This window comes from Myodes glareolus, chromosome 13 (genome assembly GCF_982192425.1).
Source record: "Myodes glareolus chromosome 13, mMyoGla1.1, whole genome shotgun sequence".
NCBI lineage: Eukaryota > Metazoa > Chordata > Mammalia > Rodentia > Cricetidae > Myodes > Myodes glareolus.
The window spans coordinates 55,540,548-55,568,399 of NC_142038.1; the positions used below are offsets into that span (position 1 = coordinate 55,540,548).

General features: G+C 43.1%; 1 protein-coding gene and 1 long non-coding RNA gene across 5 annotated transcripts; one reads left to right on the forward strand and one right to left on the reverse strand.

The window, feature by feature from the left end:
• Positions 1-1,553: 1,553 nt before the first annotated feature.
• On the reverse strand, positions 1,554-27,852 carry Ammecr1l (AMMECR1 like). 4 transcript variants are annotated; one of them, XM_085700022.2, is made up of 9 exons: positions 26,365-26,883; positions 25,273-25,383; positions 14,392-14,836; positions 11,209-11,319; positions 10,437-10,551; positions 9,145-9,235; positions 6,332-6,428; positions 5,104-5,231; positions 1,554-4,626 (listed from the first exon to the last, which is right to left on the reverse strand). In XM_085700022.2, exons 1-8 carry the CDS (start codon positions 26,435-26,437, stop codon positions 5,150-5,152), a joined length of 1,125 nt encoding a protein of 374 aa, XP_085556148.1. In that variant the 5' UTR covers positions 26,438-26,883; the 3' UTR covers positions 1,554-4,626; positions 5,104-5,149. The 4 variants fall into 4 exon arrangements, 3 of the variants coding, with proteins under 3 accessions (XP_085556148.1, XP_085556150.1, XP_048298528.1); XM_085700024.2 differs by lacking the exons at positions 5,104-5,231; positions 26,365-26,883 and adding an exon at positions 27,346-27,852; XM_048442571.3 differs by lacking the exon at positions 5,104-5,231 and having other exon boundaries at positions 26,365-26,873.
• On the forward strand, positions 6,792-12,259 carry LOC146891803 (uncharacterized). Its single transcript, XR_015005421.2, has 2 exons — positions 6,792-7,087; positions 10,345-12,259. It is a non-coding gene; the product is annotated as an uncharacterized LOC146891803 (long non-coding RNA).

The following is a 27,852-nucleotide window of genomic DNA, read 5'->3' on the forward strand; positions in this document are numbered from 1 at the left end:
TAGCTTTGGAGCCTGTCCTGGAACTCATTTTGTAGATCAGACTGGGCTCAAACTCATAGATCCTCCTGCCTCTGCCTCCTAAGTGCTAGAATTAAAGGTGTGTGCCACCACCACCCAGGTTTTAGTGACTTTTTTAAATAAAGGCCTGGTAGAATGTCCTTAGATCACTGGGACATACCTTTAGGAGGAATTAATGTAGTTAGTACTTTTTGCACAACAGACTCTGAATTTCATCTTTGCCATGTTTTCTGTCTTACATGCATTCCCCATGATGCCATGTATCATGAGGTCCCCAACAGAGCGCTATGCCCTTTGGCTTCCAGAACTGTGAGGATCTGGAGGTTAATCTTTTAAAAGTAACACCAATTTGAATGACTTTTATCCACCGAACCATCTCCCTACCACCCCCCACCCCAGACAGGGCTTCTCTGTAGCTTTGGAGCCTGTCCTAGAACTAGCTCCTATAGGCCAAGCTGGCCTCTAACTCACAGAGATCCGCCTGTCTCTGCCTCCCCGAGTGCTGGGATTAAAGGCGTGCACCACCACCACCCAGCCCTCATCCTTGTTCTTATCAGGGATTCTGGCATTGTAAAATCTAAGAAATACACTTTTTATTATGACACAGCATAATTAAATGTCATTTTGGTTGCTTTAAAAACATCGTTTTAGATTTTACCATTTTATGCATATGAGTGTTTTGCCTGCATGTACATCTGTACATCACTCTTCCTTCAGGCCTGTCATCTAGTTAAGATGGACTTACTCTAGCAAGGGATTTGGAGAACTTGTCCTACCACAGTGCTGAAGTGAGTGAGTAAGACATGACATTGACCAGAGAGAATGACACATTGTCCTACAACCACATCACAACAGGATGGAAACCATCTTGGAGGTCGTACTGCCCGACTAGGCAGGCCTCTTGTAGACCAGGCTGGCCTCGAACTCACAGAGATCCTCCTGCCTCTGCCTCCTGAATGCTGGGATTAAAGGCATGTGCCACTACTGCCCTGCAGATTATTTTTTAAAGAGACAGGATCTTCACTGTGTAGTCCTCTAAGTGTTGAGACTGCAAGATGGCTCCACCACACCTGATTGGGATCTTTTTGAAATCACTTGGAATGGTGGTATATACTTTTAATGCCAGCAGCTGGAAGGCAGGTGAATCTTTATGAGAATGATCAACAAAGAAACAAGGTAACTGCTAATCCCTGTTTCAGATATCAAGTCACCTGGTTACAAAGAGGCAGAAGACAGTTTTTGTCCATTATGATTTATTCTCTACAATACTTCATTCAAGACTTTGATGACTTGTACTTAGAAGTTATATAGCCAAGAGGCAACCAAGTGTAATACAAATAATTGGTCTGAAGTCTTTTCAGTGAAGGCCAGTCTCTTGCTTTGAGGAAACAAAATAAAAAAGTAAAAACAAAGAACACAGTTTTGTAGGCTTCGGAAATCTTAAAAGAAAGTAACACCAAGTTAGTGAAACTGTAGATGTTAACATAGCGTGGAAAACAGATCTTGTGCAAAATATTAAAACTAACACCCAAGACTTCTTTTGTATAGATGATTTTTTTATTATAAACAGTAAAATATATGCAACGACTCAACTACAAACCTTTCGTTTCTAACATGAGTTATTTTAACATTATAAAGCGAAAATGTTTTAAGAACCTCACAGTGGAAACAACCCAACGCTGACAAACTCTAGTGATCAAAGACATTCGCTTTTAGCTCAGGAAAACAAGGACAATTCATAATTACAGAGTGTGTCCTAGCTGTGGGTATGATGAGACAAGCCAACTTCCCAGACCAAAAGGCACACACAGCTAGGGATGAAAATCAATTCCAAACCAAGCCAGCAGAGTCCAGCTGGTTCTTAGTAACAGTGGGGAACCTCTGCTAGTTTGAGCAGCCTAAAGTCAAAACACTGGGCAGCAAGTAGTCCCTTTCCTCAGCCATCACTTACTGGCCTGATACTGGCCCCCTCACCACTGCTTTGGTCAATGTGCAGAAGGCAGCTTAGTTCTAGTTCAGAGTGCCACCTCCCAATGCAAAGCCCACGTGTGGACAGTCCTGAGAGCCATCTGCCACATGTTCCCATGAAGTGACCATAACTGTGCACTTCCTGAATGGTCAGGACAGACACCAATAGAGCCCATTTCTTCTGGGCCAAATAGTTTCCTTGCCTGACTCCCTAGTCCCCTTGACAATTCCAACGCTGCCCTTCTGTGGGATATGAGGGGATGTGCAGGGAGTCAGGCTTCTTCACACAGAGCACTGAGCCCACTGCAGTGTGAGGCTGGGCTGGGCCAGCCAGGTTTATGGTCACTGATCCCCCACCCCCACCTTCTTGGGTCCTATATTTTTCTGTTTGTGTTTAAGTGGCAGGTATTCTACCCCACCATCAATAAAATAAAATACATACTATACATTGGAGAAAACAGATAGGGCAACATTTCTACAAGAAAAACAGGCTTGAGGAGCATGGCACTGTAGATGCTTGCATGACCAGTCTCACCAAGAGTGCTCAGGGGTGAAGTTTAGCACCATTTTTTTTTTGCATTTTGCTTTAAATCTTTAGAAATTAAACATAACTCTTAACATAGAACGCCTGAACAGTAATGAGTGTAGCCCTATGTACCAATACTGTTGTACAAATTGAAGGGGGGTGGCTCAGTCCAGAACTGACCACCCTGACATCAATCCATGGCACCTGAGAGCACCTGCTGTCTTACTTGTCTATAACATCACCTTCATTACCCTCAGCAGCAAGAAACCATGAGACCCCTTCATCTTTATGTACATTAAGGAACCACATCTGGCAGTAAGGGGCATGTATCCTGGGCATTCCAATGTAATCAGCACCTCCCTCATCCATTCCAGGTCCTTGATCACATCTGGCACAATTGCCCTGCCCCCCTTTAAAATATTCCAGGAACTTGAGGGTGATGCCTATAAGCACATAGGAAGTATCCTTACTTCCCTTCCTCCATTCCTGGCAGAAGAAACTCAGATGATCTTTTTGACTTGAAGATTTGCCCATTTTAGAAAGCCACACCATCACATCAATTCTGAAAAATCAAAACATTCACCAACTTGAGGCCTCATGTGCCTCATGAGTTCTCTATGAACATTGCTGAGCGCCAGCGCGCCATCCTCAGGAGCCTTTCTTCCAGCTGGCCGTCTTCCTTCAAGCTGCCCGAGCAGTGCCTTTGAGACAGCTTTCAGAGCACCTCCCTACTCTCCTTGTACTATGTATTTTGCCACCAAGTGAGTGAAAAGAATTTGCTGACAGCTATTTTGGAATGAGTAAAGATGGGAAAGGGAATGTCAGGGTTTAAATGAGCAACACGAGCAATTGACATTTACACTGGTGAGGTGACAGTCCCAGTGCGGTAGGCAAGTTATGGGTTCACCTTGTTTTATTACACAGCTTTGCTCTAGAGTCCTACCGAGGACTGACATAAGTCTTCCCACTTCTGCAGGCAAATGGGGAAAAAAAGAACCCTTCTACTTAAAGGACCCTTAGGATGTTTGCCTGTGAAGAAAACCAGCTCAGAGACCCTGGAAGCTCTCCTGTGACAATGTGTTCTAAAGCCCAACTCAACCACCTGTTTGCATGTCTGTGCTTCTGAGAACCTAGATGCAACTACATAGGCACTGCTACCAGAAGAGGGTTGAGGTAGCCGGGTGGTGAGGAAGAGATCTCTCCTTTCACACCTGCTTATGACGATGACATCAGGACCTCTATGGGCATCTCCATTCCATTCCTCAGCAGGCTATGCCACAGAGCTCTGTTCAACACCAGGAGATTCAGTGTAGGAAGAGTACCGCAAGTCCAGCTGAGAGTCAGGTAAGCATCAAAACCTTCAAGCTTTCTGCACAATGCAAGGTCATCTAGCAGGACTTCTGATCTTGGTGCAGTTCTCTTGTCCAGGACTCACAGGGGCTCATGGTGCCCACATTTAACCCTTATATGGTGTTCACTTATGAAGCATGGAGGTTGTGATCAACTCTTGGTACACAATAAACTGGAAGTTTAAAAAAAGGAATTTAAAACAACCTAAAAGTGGTTCATGTTGGTCTCCGTTGCCCAGACTGCCAGGAGTACACCTAATTGGTCTGGTGGCCTGTGGGGGATTGGGAAGGAAGCCTCCATGGATCATCATCAATTCCAGTTTTCAGTGTGTGGCCAACACACATGTGGGAAATCACCAGATAATGGTCTTCTAAACCCATACAGCCATTATCACTGTTATTAGGGGGCCCTGATCCAACAGAACCCCAGATTGAGGAAAGGCTGATATAAGGCTTGGGCCCCTCATGTTCTGTTGCAATCAATGTAACCCCACACCCTCCAGTCAACAGGAGGCAGACTTGGCAACGGAAGCTAGCATCATAAAATGGTGCAGTAATAGAAGTAACTGGACCAGGAAGAGGAGGCATCTGTTCCAATGATGTCATAGCCATTGGTGGCCACAGGGGGGTGGGACTGGTCATGTAGCCTTGTGTCAGGAGTAATGATTGTAGAGGGGCGGGGCATGAAGAGTGCCATTCTGGAAACAGTGTTGTCGAGAAGCAATATATTCCGCATAACTGATTGTCACTTTCTCACTTCGATACCTGTATGAGGAAAACAGGCAAAGGTTTTAGGAACCCCAAAAGTCTCAGTGTGAAAAGTCACTCAGTAGAAAAAACCAAAAGCTTATCCCAGTTTTAAAGAATAAAATGGAAGACCAAGAGCAACCTTACTTACAGAAAATGAAAAGACGGCACAAGAAAATGATGCTGTTATTACAAATGAACAAGATGAAAAAGCACAATCACAGTTCACCCCTGAGAATGTCTCTCAGCACATCCCACCTCAAAACGCTACATATGCTTATCAACAGGCTGCTGGTAAGCAATCTGCTACCAGGATCTAGATGAGGAATTTTAAAGTCAAATTACATGGGTGGCAGATTGGAAGATGGCTACACCAAAACCCAGTGTAAACTGCGTCATCTACATTCAGGTTAAAAATGATATAAATTTGACAGAATGCAACCTCAATTTGTAGAAGAGCAACAAACAAGTTATAACTAAAAGGGGCATAGATACCTAATTCTGGGTCAAATTCTGATGAAGCAGGTTAATGGATCCTTGGCTATAGGAAGGTTTCAATCCCCAGATGAATATGCCATATCACAGGGTCATCAGAACAGAATTCATAGCACTTTGGCTTTGCTCTGGAAAGAGCCATGAGTCAGGATGCAAAGCATGGGTGTTACAAACCTATGGAGCCTACTACAGACCACAGGAGCTGGGTGACAATCCTTACCCAGAGCCATCTCTTTCCCACTGTAATCACTCCTCCACTGCAAGGTGATTATTCCTGAATTTTGACAGGGAAATGGCTGTTCAAATAAATTGTAATAGTAATAATATTTTGTATTTGCAGTGTTTTTATCTTTAATTATTATTATTGGTTTTTTTTTTTTTTTTTGGTGCTAGAGATGAAACCCAGAGCCTTGAACATGCTATATATTAAGTTCTACCACAGAGCTGCAGTCCCAGCCCCTTGATTTTTTTAATTTAATGCATTAAAAACCACTGGGTTATCTTCCAAACAGACCTGTGAGGCTAGCATACGATGACTCAGCATTTTGTAGATGAGGGTCCCAGCAAAGGCCCAACCAAAGCTAACTTTTCTTTGTTCCCAACATCAGCAGGAAGGGATAGAACACTAACATCAGTGAACATTTCCCTGGCCCTTACCTTACCACATCTTAAAAACCTGAAGGAATTACAACTCACATCTTACAGACAGGAAACAGTTCAGTGAGATGGATGAACTGGCCCAGGTTACATAGCTAATAATTGAGCCTGGGATACAGACCCAAGTCACTTTGTGTTCATAAAACTAGCCAGCTTCCCATAGAAGTACTATACCCCAAGTGGGGTATATAGCTACTTGTAGATGTCTTTGATCTCCTTTAGTCCCTGCCATCTGACTGCAAGGTGACCAGGAAGAATCAGCTCAAGTGAGCTTGTATATAAATTTCTGGAGCCTTTACCTCTAACTCCAATCTCCCCCTTAATCTTATAACCACATGGGTCTGGCAACCACCCCTCCTTGGTAGGCCTAACCCTGCTTCAACCCTGTTATACTGACTGTAGAGACAAAGAATAGCTGGGAATCTCCATCTCTGCAGTCACTGCTTCCTCAGAGCTCAAACCTCATACAAACCTCTTTGGCTTATGGATATAAAGTTTTTTCCCCCTTCCCAGATATCCTGTATTCAACCCCCATTAAAGAAAAACTAAAAAGAACAAAACGGCTGCTTACCTGGTGAGTTTGATTGATTTTCTGAATTCACTGGTAATTGGAGCCTTAAAGCCACCTTTCCTGAGCAAGGAGTCTATTGTCTGGATCTGATCCCAGTCTGAGGAGAATAGAAGTTATAATAAGGTCAGCGCACAATCAAACCATGTGGGGGAGCATGCTCCAATATGATCAGTGGAGGAAGACAAATGAGATTCAAGGAACAGCAGAGTGTGCCAGGGCAAAGAAAGCACTGGGCCATGGTCCCAAATACTGAAAGCCAATCAGCCTCATTGACAGTCCAGCAAAGACCCTGAGACATGACATTATAATTCAATGTGCCTTGATGCTGTCCAAGTTCACTAGTCTTTCATAGTTCTTACAAGGTGTTATTCATGTATATTTCTGAAGCTCAGGAGGCTCTTTGGAAAGGGTAGAAAGACAGTGTCTCACTATATCTGCCTAGGTTTTTTTTTTTTTTTGAAAAGATACACATACTATGTATGTGTCTGTTGGGGGTAGTACACACAGAAGACAGTGTTAAATCTCTTGAAAATGGAGTTACAGGTAGTTGTGCTGGGTATTTCCATCGCTGATAGGAACCAAATCTAAGTATTCTGTAAGAGCACTAAGAAGCAGTCTTCCTCTCTCTCTCTCTCCCTCCCTCCTCAGGTTCTCTTTGTTTAAGAGCCCTAGCTCTCCTGGAGCTCACTATGTAGACCAAGCTGGCCTTAAACCCAGAGAGAGATCTGTTCTGCCTCTCAAGTGCTGGGAGTAAAGGTATACACTGCCATCGCCTGGCTTTTGTTTGTTGTTGTTTTTTAATTTATTGTTATATTTAATGCGCGTTGGTATTTTGCCTGCATTTATATTTATGTGAGGGTGCCAGATTCCCTGGAACAGTGTGTCATGTGGGTGTTGGAAATTTAAACTGGGTCCTCTGGAAAAAGTCAATACTCTTAACCACTGAGCCATCTCACCAGCCCCACTGAGCAGATGGAACTACAGACATAGAAAGACATAAATTTTATAAATTTAAAATTATGTGTGTGTGAGTGCGCATCTAAGTGCAGATGCCCCAGAGGCCAGAAGCTCTGGAGCTGAAGTTGTAGGCAGACATAGGTACTGGGAAATGAAATTCTGTTCTCTGGAAGAGCAGTAAGCACACACTCCTTTAGTTTTTCTCCAGTCCAAGAAGGGAATTTAAATTATGTGCCTTTTACTGCCTTGGGCAGCCTTTCTTCAAGTTGATAGGTAGGACAGAGAACCGTTACCAATAAGGAAACTATCTCCTTAGTGAAGACAGTTCTTCACTGTATTGTTGATTTCTCCTCATTACTGTTTCTTCACCTCTGTATTGTTGATTCTCTCATTACTATTTCTTCACCTTTATTGTTGATTTTCTTCTTGTTACTATTTTTTTTAATACATGGTCTTGTTATGTATATGCCCCAACTTAGGCTCAAACTCAAAAGGCAATCCTTTCATCCTCTTGTATGTCAGGTTGAGTGCACCACCCCACCTAACTCAGTCTTACTGTATGTGCCTGTATGTGGATGTGTACATAAACACATAAGTACAGGTGCCCCTGGAGCCAGAGTTAATGGCAGTTGTGAGCTACCCAAGGAGATTGCTGGGAACCTCTGCAAGAGCAGTCCACATTTTTGACACTGAGCCATCTTTCCAACCCTTCAATCTTACACATTTTAAACAAGTAAAATAAAGTACATCAAGTAGAAATCCCTCCTTCCAATTACCAAAGGAGAAGCTTCCAATTTTGAATTTCCTCAACTTTAAAATAGAAGAAACAATTTGATTACTTAAGTAAGCTATAATTCACATCCAACTACTAAAAATTATGTTCGGTGTTCTTTAAACAGGAGCATGTTAGACTTATGACTTGACCAAACTGTCTTTTTCAGCCAAAATTCATATTCTTTATGTTACATACACACTGCTTTTTAGACAAGTTTAACACAACCACAATGAAAACCAACAAGGTGATCGCTTTTCACATAAGTAGTTCATTAATATACTTAACTGGGTATTTTTCTCTATTCCAGGTTCACACCCCAACAATTACTGTGTTTCACATATTATTTTCAAAACCAGACTAATTCCAGGAAAGAAAGAAAATGGGGTTACATATCACAGAAAGTACAAGAAACAAAGGAATTCTAGATAACCTTTCAAAGAGACAATGTGCCCAACCCACTTCTACCTGTACTGTCCCCATTATAAGAACTCATTAACTACTGAGCTTTTCTCTATATAATTTGTTGAAGTCTTTCTATGCAGCCCTGCCTGGTCTGCCAGTCCTACGTAGATCAGGTTGGCCTTGATTTCAGAGAAATCCACCTGTCTCTGCCTGCCAAGTGCTGGGATTAAAGACATGTGCTACCATATCTGGCAATTACTGAGCTCTTTAAAAGCCATAGGTAAGATGTTTATCCTTATCCAAATATAATACCATGTAAGGATTTCACAGTTAAAAGAACAGAACTTTCCATTTATAACAAAAGATAAAACATGGTCAAGCTAGCTAGTTGCTCTGATAATCCCTGAAGCTTAAGTGGACAAAGAAATAGATCTATTCACTGGAAGGAAACATCTGAAACCACAAGCAAGCAAGCAAGTTCTTTTTCCCTTCCCTCCAGTTTCCAGCATCCATGGCAGTTTGCCTGTGCTCTCTACAGGAATCTGACAGGAATTTAGAGTAGGAAAGGCATGTATACTTGGTGTACAATGTGGCAGTTGAGCTCAACACGTCTCTCTCCTGCCCTTTTAACTGGCATAGCTGTTGAGTAGTACAGTAGTTCTCTAAGTGTCCAACTCACCTTGTTCCTTAGCAACCTCAGGTAAATATGTGGCTGTGCGTTTGATGCCTTTTTCATTGATGAATTCAATCCGAATCCCATGGACCCCTACCTACAAGAAAATATAACCAAGTACATGGCATTTTCTGATTCTAACACTTCAAACACCCACATATGAATCAACATAGTCTCCTGAGCTGCTTGACCCAGATCTGGGAAAAGGAATTTTGGTGTTTTTCAGAGACAGGGTTTGTCGGTGTAGAGACAGGGTTTTTGTCTGTGTAGACTGGCTGTCCTGGAACTTGCTCTGTAGACCAGGCTGGCCGCAAACTCAGAGATCCCCCTGCCTCTGCCTCCCCTGGGATTAAAAGCATGCCCTACATTGCTCATCTGACTAATTAATTCTAAAGTATAGATATCAAAGAAAGGTGTTTTAGGAAAAGGTAAAATGTATGTGTAGTTCCACCTGAGAATATGAAGCTTGCAGAAATAAGTTTTTGAAATAGGAAAATCAATAGTTTGAATTAATCTATTTATCTTTATTTTATGTGCATTGGTGTTTTGACTGTTCATGAGTCTGTGTGAGAGAGTTAGGTCTTAGAGTTACAGTTGTGAGCTGCCATGTGGGTGCTGGGAATTGAACCTAGGTCCTCTGGCAGATCAGTCAGTGCTCTTAACCACTGAACTATCACCCCAGTCCCAAGTATGACTTCTAGCCTAATTTCACTATATGAACATGTCAAACTGTTTCTATATAAGTTCGTATATAGCCTAAAGTGGTCTGGAACTTGCAACCCAACTCCTTCTACCTCCTGATTTGCTAGTATTATAGGCAATGGGCCACCATGCACAGGTTTACACCTGATTCCTAATAAAAACTTCTCTCCAGGGGATCATCAAGAGGCACCTGGGGTATTTTGTTATCTCATTATTTAACTAGATATGGGAGAAGGAGCATATGAATCTTATTGAATCTAGAATACAGTGGGCTGGGAAGAAGTAGCAGAGAGGTTTTTTTTTGGGGGTTGGAGGCAGGAAGTGTCTCACTGTATTCCTGGCTGATATGACCAGGCTGGTCTTAAACTCAGAGATCTACTTGAATGCTTGGATTAAAGGCGTGTGTTACCATGCCTGGCTAATAGTAGAGAGTACTGATTTTCCATTTTTCTATTTCTAGTAGAGAAATTTCTGTCACCTTTTCTGTCACTTTCACATTTTTAGACCCTCTCTCAATGAAGGAGATACATTACCATGTACTAACCCGAACCCAAATGCAACGAGAGATGCAGAGATCCAAATGCAGCTGTTCTCACCTCCCAGTCCAGGTAATCACTGGCATCTTCAAAGTTAGTAAGGAGGGAGACAGAACAGAAAAGTTTGGGCAGCTCCTCTCGGGTCAGGGGGGGAAATCGGCTGTCCTTAAGTGCACTAGAGGGGACAGAAAATGTAAGTGAGGCTCTTCCAGTTAGGATACAACACTGCATGCCATAGAGTCCACAAGCTGAGTCCCCAAGATCTTCTGACAGCATCTCCTAGCACCTAACACTATCGTCAGTATTAACTGTCTTTCCAGTCATCAGATAATATAGTCCTTACATTTTTTGACTACAAAAAGGGTGGTGTGGGAAGTCCTTCTGTATATGTGCTGCTTTTATTGGTTAATGAATAAAGAAACTGCTTTGGCCTGCAATAGGGCAGAATAGAGCTAAACGGGGAAAACTAAATTGAATGCTGGGAGAGAGTAGGCAGACAGAGTCAGGGGAAAGCCATGTAGCTGCCAGAGGAAAAAAGATGCAAGCTGCCAGTGGGAACCATGCCAGTAGGCCACAACCCTCATGGTAAAATAAAATAGAAATGGGTTAATTTAAGATGTAAGATCTTGCTAGGAATACGCTAGAGTCATTGGCCAAGCAGTGTTGTAAATAATATATAGTTTCTGTGTGGTTATTATGGTTCTGAGCAACCAGGAACGAACAAGCAGCCTCAAAAAGGGACTGCTCAAACACTTTGAAGAAATAAGACTAGACAACTATTTCCAATTCTAGTTAATTTATGAGTATTGTCTAATGCTTGATGTATCATTACCTGGTTAGCGTGTATTCCCTGAGTCCTGAATGAAGATTCATGGCTGAGAAGGTCCCAATGCAGCCACGAAGCCGCTTGTCTCGCCCTGTCTTCCAGGTCACAAAGAGAGGACTAAAAAAAGCAAAACATTAAATATTCTCCAGCCCTAAATTATGGATATATTTCTATTCATTTCTGCTATATTGCCCAAAGGATTTACTGAATTGTCTACCTGAAGCTACCTGAAGAACTCTGACTTCCTAGAAGTTGCTCGCCCTGCCTGAAACCATGGCCATTACCATAAGAAACAGGAGCTGCTCTGTGCATGTGCAGCCTTTCCTCTGCTCTGTCCTCACAACTTCCCTTCACCCAGACGCCACGTGTCTAAGCTCTTTCCTCTTCCTTGCCTTGAACTCAACTTTTCCTGTTTACTTTTCTAGAATCTGTGCCACTCAAAGTTGCCCATGTGGGCCTGAATTTGAGATATCTTTGCTTCCACTCACAAAGTACTAGAATTATGTACTCTACACTCAGCAAGCTCCCCTCTTTCAAATTTTTCCATTATCCTCCCCACTTTTACTCTACTTCAGTGAGTTCCATATTGCTCAGTTCCATAATTAATGATGACATACTTTGCCCATACCTCACTTGCCTTAGCTACAAGCATTTTCTGCAAGACTTCATTGTTTCCACAATTTAACTACTGGCAAACTTTGGGCCAAACAAAGAGTTCCTGCCCATAGAGTTTCAGAAGAGAAAAACAACTTCAAGAAAGCTTTATATTAACAGAAATTCCCATTTCTGCTTACGCTAAAGTCACATTTTATTGGCTGTATCAGATGGATGACAGTTAGAGTTGCCCCTCCTCCCTGAGATCCCTCCACATTCCTAATGCCCTTACCTTTTAGATTCACGAGTTAGTCACTTCTCAATGGCAAAGTAAACACAAAGTTACCTAGACCCGTCCACCCCCATCTCTGAGACAGGTTATCACTACATAGCCCTGGTTGGCCTCAAAGTCAAAGATCCTACTGCCTCTGCTGGGATTAAAGGTGTGTGTCTGTTTTTTGTTTTTGCTTTGTTTTTTTTTTAAAATAATTTATTCTTATTTTATGTTCACTGGTGTTTCGCCTACATGTGTTTGTATGAGAATGTCAGATCCCCTAAAACTGGAGTTACAGACAGTTGTGCATTGTTATGTGGACACTGGGAATTGAAACCAGGTCAGTGCTCTTAACCACTGAGTCAATTCTGCAGCTCCTCACATCTGGCTTAAAGTTTTATTAAGGGGGGAAAAAAAACCCCTATGTTCCTGCATGTAGTGCAGATACATACATGCCGAGGCATGCATGTGGAGGTCAAAGGACAACCTTAGGTATTGGTGTCTATCTTCCTCATTGTTTAAAATAGAAATAGAGTGTCTTACTCTTTGTTGCATATTCCAGCACCCCACAGATGTGGTGGCCCACGCCTTTAACCCCAGCACTCAGAAGGCAAAGGCAGGCAGATCTCTGTGAGTTCGAGAACAGCTTAGTCTACAGAGTGAGTCCCATGACAGCCAGGGCTACATATTGAGACCCTGTCTCAATACAAAACAAAACAATTCCCTGAAAAGTGAACACATTTTCCTCCCAAAACTCATTCAGGGTAACTTTCCTTATACTATAGTTAATTCTGTGTATGTACATGGTTTGCCAACTCAAATGAGTCTCCCAAAGCAAAGACCTTTTCTTTCTACTCCCCAACTTTGTACAGGGTTCTGCAAAATGCATCACAGGGGAAAAAAAAGGAGAAATGGGGGGAAAAAAAGGAAAAAGAAAAAAAAAAAAGGGTGGTGATGGTGCACACCTTTAATTCCAGCTTTTGGGAGGCAAAGGCAGTCAGGATCTCCATGAGTTCAATGTCAGCCTGGTCTATAAAATGAGTTCCAGGACAGCCAAGGCAGTAGTTACACAGAAGCCCTGTCTCAGAAAACAAACGAAAAAAGATACAGTTTCAAATAAAAGGTCTGAATCAAGGCTGTAACAGTGGTAGAACAGGTGTTCAGAATGCATGATGCCCAGAACTCAAATCCTTAGCAACCAAAAGAAAAAGAAAAAGAAAAACAAAGTCAGCACAGAACCAACAACCAGGGGATATTCATGAATGCAAAGAGCATCCCTGAAAACACATACCTAAAATCAGAAGTGCTTTGCTTTTTCTTTTGTTTTTTTTTCAAGACAGGGTTTCTCTGTGTAGCCCTGGCTGTTCTGGAACTCACTCTGTAGACCAGATCTGCCTTTGTCTTCTAAGCACTGGGATTAAAGGTTTTTTAAAGCTAGTGCAGCCTGGTGGTGGTGGTGCACACCTTTAATCTTAGCACTTAGGTGGCAGAAGCAAGTGGATCTCTGAGTTTGAGACCAGTCTGGTCTATAGAGTTCCAGGACAGGCTCCAAAGCTACATAGAGAAACCCTGTCTTGAACAACAACAACAACAACAACAACAACAACAAAAATAAATAAAAAGGCTGGTGCAGAGCTGCCTCCAATTTTGAGAAAGAAAACATTGCCTTTCTTCATTTTATCTTATATTGCTTAAACACACTGGAAATGGCTCAGTGGTCAGAAGAGCTGTGCTGTACAACTGTGAGGACTAGAATTTAGATCCTCAGAACCCACATAAATGCCAGTGGGTGTGGTGGCCCACCTGTAATTCTGGCTTCAGAAGGTGGAGATAGTAGATCCCTGGCCAAGCTGGCTAGTTGAGACTAGCCATATCCACCAGTTCTGGGTTAGACTGAGATCAACCCTGACACAATGAAACAAAGCAGAACACTTGAAGAGGACTCCCCAACATCAACCTTGAGTCTCCACTATACAAACACATGCCTGCCCCTCCCCTAGTGCATGCACATACACGTATACAGACATGCATGAAAAAGGATACCTTTAGACATGTTAGGACCACCAAAAGAATCTTTGTTAAAAGAAGCTCCCAATGAGAACCCCTAGTCTCCAAGCTTGGCCATCAGACATTCCCTTGGACTTTAACACTACTGAGGTCTCCAGTGGTGTGACAGTTTGACTTCTCTTCCTACCCTAAGTCATGCGAAGCACCACCAACAAAAATGTCTAAGGTTCCCATAACCCCGTAGACAGACCCTGTTAAAAGTATAATCAGAAATGTTAACATGCCCTCCATTGTCCCATGCCTAATTTACTCACTAGGGGTCATTGGTGAATCTAGGAAGTCGTGGCTGTGGGAAGCCATAGAGGTGACAGTAGAGTACATCAAAGCAGTAGCAGCACATTTCTGCAGTCACAACCAGATTCTTAGTGGTATTGGCAGTTCCATTGGGCCGGGGAAGAGGGCTCAGGGCTCCAGATGCAGGATTCATTCGTGTGATAGGTGAGTTTCCAGGTCCCAGAGTTAAGTCCGATCCATTTTCCCGACCACTGCTGCTGTCCACATGCTGGTGGTTTTGAAGAGGTCCTGAACTAGAGCCAGGAACAGTTGTGGACTGGTTCCCGTGACTGTGTGTTCCACTTCCAGATAGTTTGGGCTTCTTGACCCCACAACAGCCTGCTGCCAACTTGGGCTCAAGGGGAGGAACACAACGTCTTTTTCCCATCCTGATTTGGTGTTCACAATCTGGAATGCTGCAGAACCCTAACCCAAAAGAGAGGAGATAAATAAGTACAGATTGGAATGATTCAAAAAAAGAACAAAAACTAGTATTTGCATGAAATCAGTTAAAAGCTGTCAAAGACTGGTAAGATGGCTCAATGGGTAAAAGCATTTGCTGTCAATTCTCACGACCTGTGTTTGATCCCTATGATTCATATGGTAGAAGGACCGAAATGACTACATCAAGTTGTCATCTGACCTTGACACACACAATATTCCCCTCATGAAGAAATTGGGGGGCCTCCAGGTAACTTGGTCAAAAAGGGGGGTCAGAACCCCAAGTTCTAAACCAAAAACCTAAAAAGTTTCTATAGTTTATAGCCACCATGGAGAGAAGCAGGCAATAAGCTGCTCTTCTATGCCAAGATACCATCAAGGCCAAAGGGCAGGAACAGAGTGCACCTGATTGAAGACATTTCAATACCCTCTTTACAAGTTAGGCATGGTGATACAAGCCTCTAATTCTAGTACCTGGGAGGTGAGGGCAGAAACAGGCCTATCTCTGAGTTTGAGGCCAGCCTGGTCTACATAATGAGTTACAAGACAGCCAGAGCTACATAGTGAGATCTTGTCTTAAATAACATACATATATACGCCTTTACTATGAAGAAACATTACTCAGCAAGATTAAAAAGCTTGTGCCATCACTCCTCAGCTCATTTAATACCCAATAATACCCACTATATTTAGTTCCTTTTCTAGGAACATAAGAAAACACATAGGACATATTAAAAACAGTTTAGAAAATTTGTCAACAAACAGAATAGAAAATGGCTCAAAACTATAACATATCTCAACTATAATCCAGGCAATTTTAAGCCTTTTCTCACTGCTATGCTTGTCCTAGCCTATAATAGATGCCACTATGCTGAGTTCTCACTGTATTCTACTTGGCATAAAATACATGGCAGATGAAATAGTGGGATTATCTACAGATATTCACAACCATCCATTTCAGGGATCCAATGCCATCTTCTGGCCTTAATGGGTACTGCATACATGTGGGACACAGATATACATGCAGGCAAAACTCCCATACACATAAAAACATATTAAAGAGTGTTGTGAAGACAATTTACTGTTAGTAAAGTGTTTACCAAACAAGCATGAATACAAATTCATATTTTCATCACCCATGATAAAAGCCAAGAACTGGATAGTGGTGGCGCACACCTTTACTCCCAGCACTTCGGAGGCAGAGTCAGGTAGATCTGTGAGTCTGAGGCCAGCCTGGTCTACAAAGTGAGTTCCAGGACAGCCAGCCAGGACTGTTTCAAAAGAAACCCTGTCTCAAAGAAGAAAAACAAGAGAGAGATAAAGAAAAAGGCCAAGCACTGGAGTACATGGCACATCGGAGGTTTCTTGCAGTTCAGTGACCAGCTAGTCATGGCCAATCCGTTAGCTCCATGTTCAGCAAGAGATACAGACTGTCTAACATCAAAATGACAATAAAGCCCCAAGCACTCCCTGGGTCATTTTTGCCTTGAAGGTTGGCCAACTGTCTATTTGTCTGCTCTTAAGCACTTCATACCTACGAAGTATTTCATTAAGAAGAGCTTTTAAGTCTGGGCATAGTGGTTCATGCCTTTACTCCTAGCACCCAGGAAGTAGAGGCAGGCAAATCTGAGTTTGAGGCTAGCTAGAGCTATATAGTGAGGCCCTGTCTCAACAAAACAAAAACAAAATAAAAAAATGAGTAGTGTCTTAGTCATTGTTCTATATTGTTTTGTCTTTTTATTGAGCTCTACATTTTTCCCTGCTCCCCTTCTTGCCTCCCCCCCACCCTGCTTCAATCCTCCCCCAAGGTCCCCATGTTCCCAATTTACTCAGGAGATCTTGTCTTTTTCTACTTTCTACTTCCCATGTAGATTATACCTATGTAAGTCTCTTAGTGTCCACACTGTAGTCTAAATTCTCTGGGATTGTGGTTTGTAGGCTGGGTTTCTTTGCTTTATGTTTAAAAACCACCTATGAGTGAGTACATGTGATAATTGTCTTTCTGTGTCTGGGTTATTTTTTTTATGCAAGGTTTTATATTGCCCAATCTAGTCTTATACTCCTGACCCTCTGACCTCAACCCCCCATGCTTGCATATGCCTCCATACAATCAGTTTATTTCACTTGAGCTTAAAATGTACTGCTTACTCCCCTCTTACTCAACAATTTTGAAGGAATCTAATACTTTACATATCTGCCAAAATAAAGCAAACATTAATTACAATAAAAGTAAAAAATGTAAAATGAACCACGGTACTGATAGAAAACATCTCAGCCCCCAACTATTATCAACATCAATACAAACACTAACAATTTTCCTGCTTCTGAAATGGTCTGTCAGATATTCTAGGCCTAAAGCCAAAGTTGATTGCCCCAATGTTGCAGAGAGACTTTGGGTATCTGTCCAGGTAATCAGCTGTTGACTTCCCTTGCATCTTTCGGAAGTCACTCGCTTGCACTTCCTGCTTACTCTGATAATACTATTTTCCTTCTCAGGTCTTTAATGGGGTTGAAGCCTAGACAGTCAGTTATTGTCCTCTCATATCTTAGCTAGGGTGTATTAGGTACAAGACGTAGACTTTCCAGGATAGAACGGCTATTGAAATAATCTCTATAATTTGCCAATTAAATATGGCCTGGACATTTAGTATGTGTTTCCTGCTCGATATTGTTCTTGTTGGTTGAAGTTCATTAACCTCTTCTTCTGCACAATACTTGATAGTTATTCTTATTGTAAATAATTGTTAGGATTAGAACCTTCTTATTCAGGAAAAGGGAGAAATGTGGTGGGATTTTGATCTATTTAGCCAATGACTTTTGGGGGAAGCAAGTCCTAGGGCATGGTCTTATCTGTTTATAGGACAGCTTATGTACCGATGGAGAAGGTGGCACATTCTCTTGCTCTCTTGGGTAGCTAGAGCGGAGCAGGTGGAGAGGCAGTCTGCAGTTGGCGCTCTTCACCCCTAGGCAGAACAACTGGATGAAGGCAGCTAGATCAGTGGTGACATCTAATTGACTCTGTATCTGTGTGTGTTTGTCCCTATCCTATACCCAAATCAATTACTGAGACCCTTTAACAGACTTGTAGATTCTCATAAAAACTGTATCAAAACTTTCTCTTTAGAGGAACTGTAGGAATAACTCAGTAGTTAATAGCACTGGCTCTTTTCCCATAGGATCCAAGTTTGGTTTCTACCACTCACACCAGGTGGCCTACAACCCCCTGTAAATGTCAACTCCAGTACCTCTAACTCCTCTTTTAGTTTTTGAAGGTGCTTGCACACATATGGCACCCAACACACTGTGGTGGTTTGAATGAGAATGGCCCCATAGGCTCCCAGTTAGTGGAACTGTTGGGAGGGATTAGGAAGTGTGGCCGTGTTGAAGGAAGTATGACACTGCAGAGGTGTGTGGAGTCTCTCTTTCTGCCTCCTGCCTATGAATCAAGATGTAAAACTCTGAACTACTGTTCCTATTCCATGCCTGATTTCCTGCACCATGATCACCTTGGATTAACCCTCTAAAACTGCAAGCAAGCCCGCAGTCAAATATTAAGAGTTGCCTTTGGTGCATCTCTGAGTTCAAGGCCAGCATGGTCTATAAAGCGCCTAGGACAGCCAGCACAGTTACACAGAAACCCTATCAAAACCTCCCTCCCTCCAAAAAAAGACAATAGAACAGTAGCTAAGACAAACACCTTAAAAAGCACTAACAACCTCTACACACAGACACAAAACAAAATCTTCCATTTATAATGTAATTCTAAGCATACCCCCACACCACAGCAGGCACCTCAGAGTCCACAACGATCAAGAGACATCAGCACTTAAGAGTAATAGAGGAACCGGGGAACCTAAGTCCACTGCAGAGTCTATTACTAGTATAACAAAAACAAAAGAAACCCCATAACAAATCCTTTAAATGATATGTTCTACTACCTCTTCTAAAAATGTGAATCTGTTCTCCTTCCCAAACCTCATAACTACCATGGCTGTGCTGTGTCCTCGGTATGTGACTTTGGGCACAGAAGCTTTCCCTTGATCAAAGCATGTAACACTGTGACCCACAGAGGCCTTGGCTGGTGCTATGCAAAGTTCCTGGGCCAAGTTCAAGAATATGCAGTAATCTTTTCCTACACAGCCTCCACAACAAACATGAACACAGTAGTTAACACTGAAATCCACCAGATGGAGACACTGCCCACGCTTCAACACAAAGCTAAGGGAAGTAGTAGTAGTAGTAGACAATTTATGGTCTCGGGAATTAATAAAAATAATTTCATAGATCTCAAGATTACTTAGCCTTGCAAATGTCAAATAGTTAAGGCTTACTCTCAGTGTTCAAGGACCTAGTCCCTTCCCTTGCAGGCTGCTGAGGCCTCAGCTTCCATGTCTAATGGGTATACTTTCTTCTTCAGAGTATAAAAAATACTGATTTACACCCAACTGGGGAACTGAGCTCAGGATCCTCAGAGGAATATACACACTTACGTGCTTGAGTTATCTCTCCCCAAACCCTAAACACTTTTTTAAAAGCAAAAAACAAAAAACAGATTGACACACTCAAGTACGCCTCAGGTGTGGTGGTGGTACATGCCTTTTAAGCAGCAGGCAGATCTCTGCAAGTTCAGGGCAGTGTAGTCAGAGTCCCAGGAATCAGGGCTACATAGTGGGGCCATGCTTCAAATCAAACTGGAGACTGGAAAGATGCTTCAGTAAATCGACAGCTACACACACAAGCCTAACAGATCCAGCACCTTTATCTCTAGCACTCACATTAGAATTTACACACATAAGCAATGGCATGGTAGCACACGCCTTTAATCCCAACACTCAGGAGGCAGAGGCAGGTGGATCTGTGAGTTCAAGGTCAGCCTGGTCTATGGAGTGAGTGCCTGGACAGGCTCTAAAACTACAGAGAAACCCTGTCTCGAAAAAACAAAAACAAAAGAACACACACACACACACATACACACACACTCTTGAGTATGGTGGTGGGATGCCTGTAACCCCAGTATAGGTGGGGACATGGAGACAAGCAGAACTTGCTAGCCTGCCAGCATAGCTTCAAAGATCACATCTCCTGACACTACACATGCTCATACCTGCAATGCTTACAAAGAAAAAACAAAAAAGGGCATTATTTGGACACTTTAAAAATTAGGTTAATTACCATGTAAATTCTCACCTTGGTTCAATTTATCTTGAAAACTGTCACATCCACTATATAGCAGTGACTACTGTCCTGAACTCGGCCACAGCAGTCAGCTAACATGAGATGACTCAAAGGCTTACTTTGAGCAGATTATACAACTGGACTTTAAAAAATGCTTTAGCTGGGCATTGATGGCACATGCCTTTAGTTCTAGTACTCCATTGGTCTTGCCTCAAAAATCCTCCTAAACAGGGGCTGCAAAGATGGTCTAGCAATTAAGAACACAGGTCCAGGCAGGCGTGGTGGCACACACCTTTAATCCCAGCATTCAGAAGGCAGAGACGGCAGACTGTGACTTTGGAGCCAGCCTGGTCTACAAAGCTAGTTCCAGGATAGCCAAGGATACAGAGAGAAACCCTGTCTCAAAAATACAAAACTAAAGAAAAAAGCCAAACAAAAGAACACAGGTCTAGCCTTGCAGTGATGACATGTCTTTAGTCCCACCAATTATCCTAGTAATCTAAAGATGTTTTCAGTGGTAAAATTTCTTGGCACTTATTTGTGTTAAATTAAAATATGCCTGATGTAAAGCCAAGTGTGGTGGCATACACCTTTAATCCCAGCATTAGAAGGCAAAGGAAAGTGGATCTCTTCAAGTGGACAACCCAGTTTACAGATGAGTTCCAGGATAGCCAGAGCTACACATAGAAAACCATCTCAAATACAAACAGCCAGATAAATAAAATGACCATGGGACTTTTAGTGATCCATTACAGTGTTATTTGTCTGCCTGGGTGGCAATTTATGGTTGCAGGAATTAATATAATTTCTCATAGATTGCCAATGTTCGTAATTTAGTATCAAGGCCAGTATTAGAACAAGAACATGAGGCTGGTGTGCACTTGCTGCTCTTGCAAAGGACCTGGGTTCTGTGTTCTGTTCCCAGTACCCACATCGGGCAGCTTACAACTGCCTGTAACTCCATTCAGTTCCAAGAGGATCTGACACCATCTCCTAGACTCCACAGACCTATTGTATATATACAGATGAGTAGAACACAGAAAGCCAAATATTGGTGTCATAAACCAGAAATTGAAAGATAAAAAAACAAAAAAGAACATGAGGCTGCCATAACTGACATAGCTGGGCAAGCAAAACAGCTTCCTTCTCCCTGCGTGCCTCTTTCCAAAGACCATTTCAAAGACAACCAACCAGAGACGCCCCCACCTTCTAAGGACATAGCACCAGCCAAGGCCTCTGTGGGTCACAGTGTTACATGCTTTGATCAAGGGAAAGCTTCTGTGCCCAAAGTCACATACCGAGGACACAGCACAGCCATGGTAGTTATGAGGTTTGGGAAGGAGAACAGATTCACATTTTTAGAAGAGGTAGTAGAACATATCATTTAAAGGATTTGTTATGGGGTTTCTTTTGTTTTTGTTATACTAGTAATAGACTCTGCAGTGGACTTAGGTTCCCCGGTTCCTCTATTACTCTTAAGTGCTGATGTCTCTTGATCGTTGTGGACTCTGAGGTGCCTGCTGTGGTGTGGGGGTATGCTTAGAATTACATTATAAATGGAAGATTTTGTTTTGTGTCTGTGTGTAGAGGTTGTTAGTGCTTTTTAAGGTGTTTGTCTTAGCTACTGTTCTATTGTCTTTTTTTGGAGGGAGGGAGGTTTTGATAGGGTTTCTGTGTAACTGTGCTGGCTGTCCTAGGCGCTTTATAGACCATGCTGGCCTTGAACTCAGAGATGCACCAAGTCACACATATATATAATTCAATAGAGTAGATTATAGGCTTTGGTCTAGGTAGTCCAACAGTGTCTTAACAGAAAGACCAAGAATTTGATCATTCAGTCTGAGATTGGATCTCAGCAGTCTCAATCTGTTATAGGGTTCTGGAGAATTCCTTGAGAGCTGTTGGTGTTCAGTCTATATTGGAATCCAGAAGTGGATTCAAATGCCAGGAAGGGATGCCTCAGCAAATGGATAGGAAACTTGCTGGTGAAAATGGAACAAACAGGCAAAAAGCAAAAGCTTCCTTCTTTCAAGTCCTTTAATGTAGAATGCCATCAGAAGATTTGGTCTTGAACTCAAGAGATCCTCCCTCTGCCTCCAAGTGCTGGGATTAAAGTTGTGTGCCACCACACCTAGACACTCACATAGGGCTATCTGATAAGACATGAAAGGAATCTGGCAGTCTTGGGCACATTGACTACTATTAATTCAATGCTATAACAGATTCCCTGTAGTCTAAAAGACCTTGATAAAGTAATGACCTCTAATAAATCATTCATGGTTTTCATTCTGTGATGGCAGAAACCATAAAGAACACTGGAGGCCTTCCAGCACTGAGGAAGAAGCAGAAAGAACTTGAAGCCAGTCAAGAGTTACAAAGTTAGGCCCTGACTCTAAAAACAATGAAGCCAGTTCGAAGTAGTGCACTTTAATCCTAGCACGCAGGAGGAAGAGGCAGAAAGATCTCTAATCAGGCTGGCCTGATTTACATAGAGATACACACCAGCCAACACCGACAAGGATACTGTGCCCCCCTCCAAAAAACAAAAGAATGAATACTGAGATTATTTTACTCACGTAACTTTGTAGAAACACATCAAAACATTAAAACATTAATTAAATGTTTAATGCTTTAAATAATTAAAGCATGCAGAACATTAAAAAAACTATTTGTTAAGTATGTTATCACAAACATCTGGATATATATGGAATGCTAGAGATTTTGTCAAAGGGTTCCATTTCAAATAGCAATCATAGTAAAATGTCTAGAAGTATAAAAACTTCTATTTTTTTTTTTCTGAAGACAATCCTTACAATAGTTTCTAAGAGGACATGACCTTATAAAAAATTGGAAGGTGGGTAAAAGCTGTTTGTTTCTATTTGGTGTCCGGATGTGCCTTCAAATGAGCCTTCCTCAGATGTGAACAAGTTGTGGTTTTCTTGAGACACTGAAGAGGTGAAGTGAAATTCAATGGAATAATTTTATCCTGAGTACTGGTGTAGTGCCTGAGCTGAAACCCCGGCCTATTTATGGTGTTGTTCCAGGAAAGAGTCAGATGAGATATGCTACATTCTAGTAACCATTCCAATTATTTCTGTTTTTAAAATAGTCAAGTGTAAAAGTGGTGGTACATGCTTACTATCCCAAAACTCAGGAGAGAGAGGCAAGAGACAGGATTGTTTCTGTACACGCTCAACCACACAGGGAGTGCTCATGGACACTCAACCACACAGGGAGTCTGAAGCCAGAATGGCCTCCATGAAACTATCTCAACTTCCCGGCCAAAAGAACGCAACTGCCATATAGATACAGAGTATATGATACATTAACAAGTTCCTCACAAAATACAAACCAATGCAATTACTTTTACTATCTATTTAAAAATACTCCAGATAAAACAACAAAGAACAAAACGCTCAGAGATGGAGGTGGGCATATGGCTCCATTGCAATCCCAGCACTGGAGGGGGAATGAACATGAGTATGAAGTAGGATTGCCACATGCAGGCCAGCCTAGGCTACACAGAGACCTCGTCTCACAAACAAGTAAATAAAACCCCACTGGGCTTAGTGGCACACACCTTCACCCTCAGCATTCTCCTGAAAGAGGCAGGTGATTTTTAAATTTGAGGTCAGCCTGGTCCACACAGCAAGCTCTAGGGTAGCCAGGGCTACATAGTGAAATCATGTCTCAATAAAAATCAACCAACCAAATAAAAAAAACCCAAAACAAAAGTCTACATTCTTGTATCAGTTTAAAGAAAATGAGTTACAGGGGCTAATATTTGTTTCCCAAGACAGGATTTCTCTGTGCAACAGCAGTTGGATGTGTCTCAGTCTCTTGAGTGCTGGGATTAAAGGTGTGTGCCACCATTTCCAGATAATACTTCTGGGTTTTGCTCCTGCCTACCCCAACCATAGTCCTTCTATGTGACCTACAACACGAGGTTACATTTTTTGGGGTCTCAATTTTGTTTTGTTTTCTTTTTCCTTTTTTTCGAACAGGTTTCTCTGTGTAGCCATGGCTGTCCTGGAACTCACTCTGTAGACCAGGCTGGCCTCAAAGGATTAAAAGCGGAGTCACCACTTCCCAGCTAGTTTTTAAATTTATGAAATGTAGACATTTTCTCTCATGTCTCCCTCACAGGGGATTTCTTTCTGACAAGGTATTTTGGCTTTTGGGTTGTACTGGAGGTACAGTACAAGCTCCTGAGCATGCTAGGCAAGCGCTCCACATGGGCTCTGTCCTTAACTCAAGCATGCTATTCTTAATAAACTCAAAGAGGCACTAACGTTTACCCAAGAACTACATTCAAGATTTACATACAGCATCACAGTTATTTTCAAATTTGTGATGGGATTTCATAAAATATCACCACAGCAAATTTAGGTCAAATGGTCTCAAGTAGCTGAACCATATGGATCAGAACTGTTTAGAAATTACACTAACCTCTGATTAGTTAAGGTTTTTGCCCAAGCTCATTAAGCAGACCAAGATGACCTTGAATCTCCACCTTCCAGATTCATTTCCCAAGTGCTGAGATTACACCACCACAGGTTTCAGGGATGGAACCCAGGTCCTCATACATAAATACATACAAGTTGAGTACAATGCCCATTGAGCTACATTCCTAACTCCATGAATCTATTAACCTAATAATTAAGACCAAGGAAGTGGGGGAAGGGGGCTCATGGAGATAGGAACGGATGACACACAATACTTCTTTGGTTGTTTTTAAAAGTAAGTAATTGGGGCTGGTAGGGGTGGCACACGCCTTTAATCCCAACATTTGAGAGATTTGAGAGGCAGAGGCAGACAGTGAGTTCAAGGCCAGCCTGGACTACAGAATGAGTTTTAGGACATCCAGAGCTACACAGAGAAACCCCTTCTGGAAAAAAAATTAATAAATAAAACATACACACACACAATAAAAAGAAGTAAAGGGCCAGAAGATGGCTCAGCAGGTAAAGGCACTTGCCACCAAGCCTGAAGTACTGAGTTTTATCTCCACCTAGGAACCACATGGAGAGCACTGACTCCTCCCTCTGACCTCTGCACACGCGTGCGCATACACATTAAGTAAATAGAATTTTAAAAAGTATAAAATTTTCAACATTAGGACCACCCCACAGAATCTGAGAGAAATATGAATGGGGTACGCTTAAACACATTAAGGCCAGACACAAGCCAAAACCAAAAAAATGCAACAAAAATTCCACTTTAAATATGCTCAGGGTAATACTCACTGAATGCAGAGAGTTTATAGTCCCAGAGGAAGCAGCTACAATAGGAAAGGAAAGCTATTTTGTCTCTGGCATGAATCTTCTTCTTTCCAATTCCATTCCTTCTTGCAATACCTAAGACAGAAAGGCAAGTGTCAGTGAACAAAGCCTGCACATGCAGAGGTTTTTGCAGAAGTTACAAAATGTTTGTTTGTTTATTGAGTCAAGGTTTCTCTGTGTAGCCCTGGATGTTCTGGAGACCAGGCTGGCCTGGAACTCAGACCTGCCTCTACCTCCCCAGCGTGGGGATTAAAGGTGTGCTCTACCACACCCAGCTTTACATCAGGCTTATTTTAATTTAAGACAAACAAAAGTCAAGAGAGTTTACCACAGAAAATATTTTCAGATTCCTGGGATAAGTCCTGGGATGAAAAGCTTGTACCACCACCGCCAGGCTAGAAAGTTACAATTTAACAGGAAAACTTTTGACACAAACAAAACCAGATGGAGAATAAGGGTCTTTCTTCTTTCTTCAAAACATTTCTAATGCTAAATATGAGACAAGAAACAGAAGTCCCATGGAAGATCAAAGGCTATATTCTACTTGAATAAGTCACACATTAGTAACCCCCACAATTCCCCATAGTGATATTTTATCTATGTCCTAATAGATAAAGCTTGCCTGAAGATCAGAAAAGCAAAGCATCCAGGCCACTAGAGAGTTCTTACCAAGGCTTAGACTAAGGAGCCATCCTGTCCTCAGAGTGCAGAGACTGTACTGCTCTCCAGACTGCAGTCAGCTTCTGCCTTTTCCCGCCTTATATTCCTCTCTCTACCCAGCCAACACTCCTGTCTCCACCTCCCAAGTGCTGGGATTAAAGGCGTGTACTCCAGAATGTTAGGATTAAAGATGTGAGCCACCATTGCCTGGCCTCTAGTGGTTTAACTCCGCATTCTGATCTTTAGGCAAGCTTTGTTTATTAAAACACAAATAAAATGCCATTATACCCGCCCAACACATTGAGGTCAATCAAAATTTGCTCTCCAGCTCGCTATCACTTTGAGCTTTCCACAGGTTAAAGCATACAAACATACTCCCAAGTCTTAAAAAATTACCTGACAACATGCTAGGCCCCTGAGAACAAGGCATCTTGTGCCAGGAGGAAATAGTAAGTGTTGGTGGAGCCATTCATCCTTACAATAAATCTCTTCACAACCTCTTCCACCTTCCCCACTTCCCCAGTACTACAGAATTTATGCAAAGCAGACTCCAGGCCCCACCCACTGAATCCTAAGAGAGGGCAATGAAAGCAGATAGGCCAGGAGGAATAAGTGAGCAAAGAGGAGTCAGATGAGGGCATGGAATGAAGGACAAAACACACAGCTCCGAGGAGGAGCATAAAACCCAAAGTTAAAGAGGAAGGGATGATAGTAGGCAAGGGGGGGGGGTCTACAAGTAGATGTGGAAAATGGAGCGGGAGGGGAAAAAAAGAAGAGGAAAAAGTGGGAGAGTGAAGCAAGAAAAGGATAAGACAAGAGGGAAAGAAGAGGCCGGAGCCGGAAGGGGTAGAACAGGCAGACGAAAATGGTGAAAAGGAGGATGTGGGACAGGAGAGTACAGGGCGCTGGGGGAGTTGAGGAAACGACAGAGCGACGGGTAGAGCAACTGGGTCCGGGCCGCGGGGGTGGAATCCAGACGCCGGGCGGGGGAGGGGGGAGAAGCTGGGTGGGGGGCCACCAGGCGGCGCAGGAGACCACCAAACTTTCCTCCGACTGTTTCCTGGAGGGAGTTCAGGCACGAAGGCTACGGGAGCTGCCTCGCCACCTTGGCCGGGGCCGATTACGGCCACCAGACCCCTGGGCACACGGCCTCACGATCTCGTTGGTCCCCGGCGGGGACACGCAGCCCAAGGAGGCCTTGCCCACCCGCGGTGGCCGCCTCCGTGAGCCCCTCCCCCACGGCGCCCCGGGACCCCTCGCCCTGCACCTCGGGACCCCAGGCTCCAGGATACTGTCCGCTCGGAGCTGAGCAGGCCTCGAGAAGGCCTGGCAAGAGAAAGCACGGCACAGCCCCCCCCCCCCCCAAGAATTTCCCACCTTTTCTCCTGACCCAGACGCGGCCGGGGCGGACGGGACCTCTCGCGCTCTACCTTCTCTTCCTCCTGCTTCATGGAGCCATGCGTCTGGGTGGAGGCTCCCGAGAAAAGCCGAGTCCCAAGGCGGGTGAGGACGCCCGAAGGAGGCCGGCAGGAGGGCAGAGGAGGAAGCAGCGGGGCGGCGGCGGCCGGGGAGAACTAGAGGTATTCCCGGGGCGGGTGGAGGACTGAGTCGAGTCGGGACCCGAGTCCTCCTCTATCCCAGCAACCACCGGAGGCAGTGAGGTAATGGAGGAAGAATGTAGGGAGTCCTCCAGTGGACCAAACGTCCTCTAGCGAGTCGGTGAGAACCATAGAGATCCCGGAGCTCTGGGAGTACCGCCCCACTAGTCACGTGGCCTTAGTCCGCACATTTTTGTGATTGGCGCTGCTTATCGTATAGGCAGCTGCCTTTCGTTTGTGGGCGCCGAGTCTCAGGCAGGTGATAGTGAGAGAAGCCCTCCGGGAA

Bases quoted from the DNA above. Each gene is read 5' to 3' on its own strand.
- Ammecr1l (XM_048442571.3), bottom strand. From the start codon at position 26,437: ATGGCTCCACCAACACTTACTATTTCCTCCTGGCACAAGATGCCTTGT. The intron at 25,384-26,364 runs GTAATTTTTTAA...TTTCTGTCTTAG, and splicing joins GGGGCCTAGCATGTTGTCAG to GTATTGCAAGAAGGAATGGA. The intron at 11,320-14,391 runs GTGAGTAAATTA...TGCTTTTTTTAG, and splicing joins AGATTCACCAATGACCCCTA to TCCTCTCTTTGTGACCTGGA.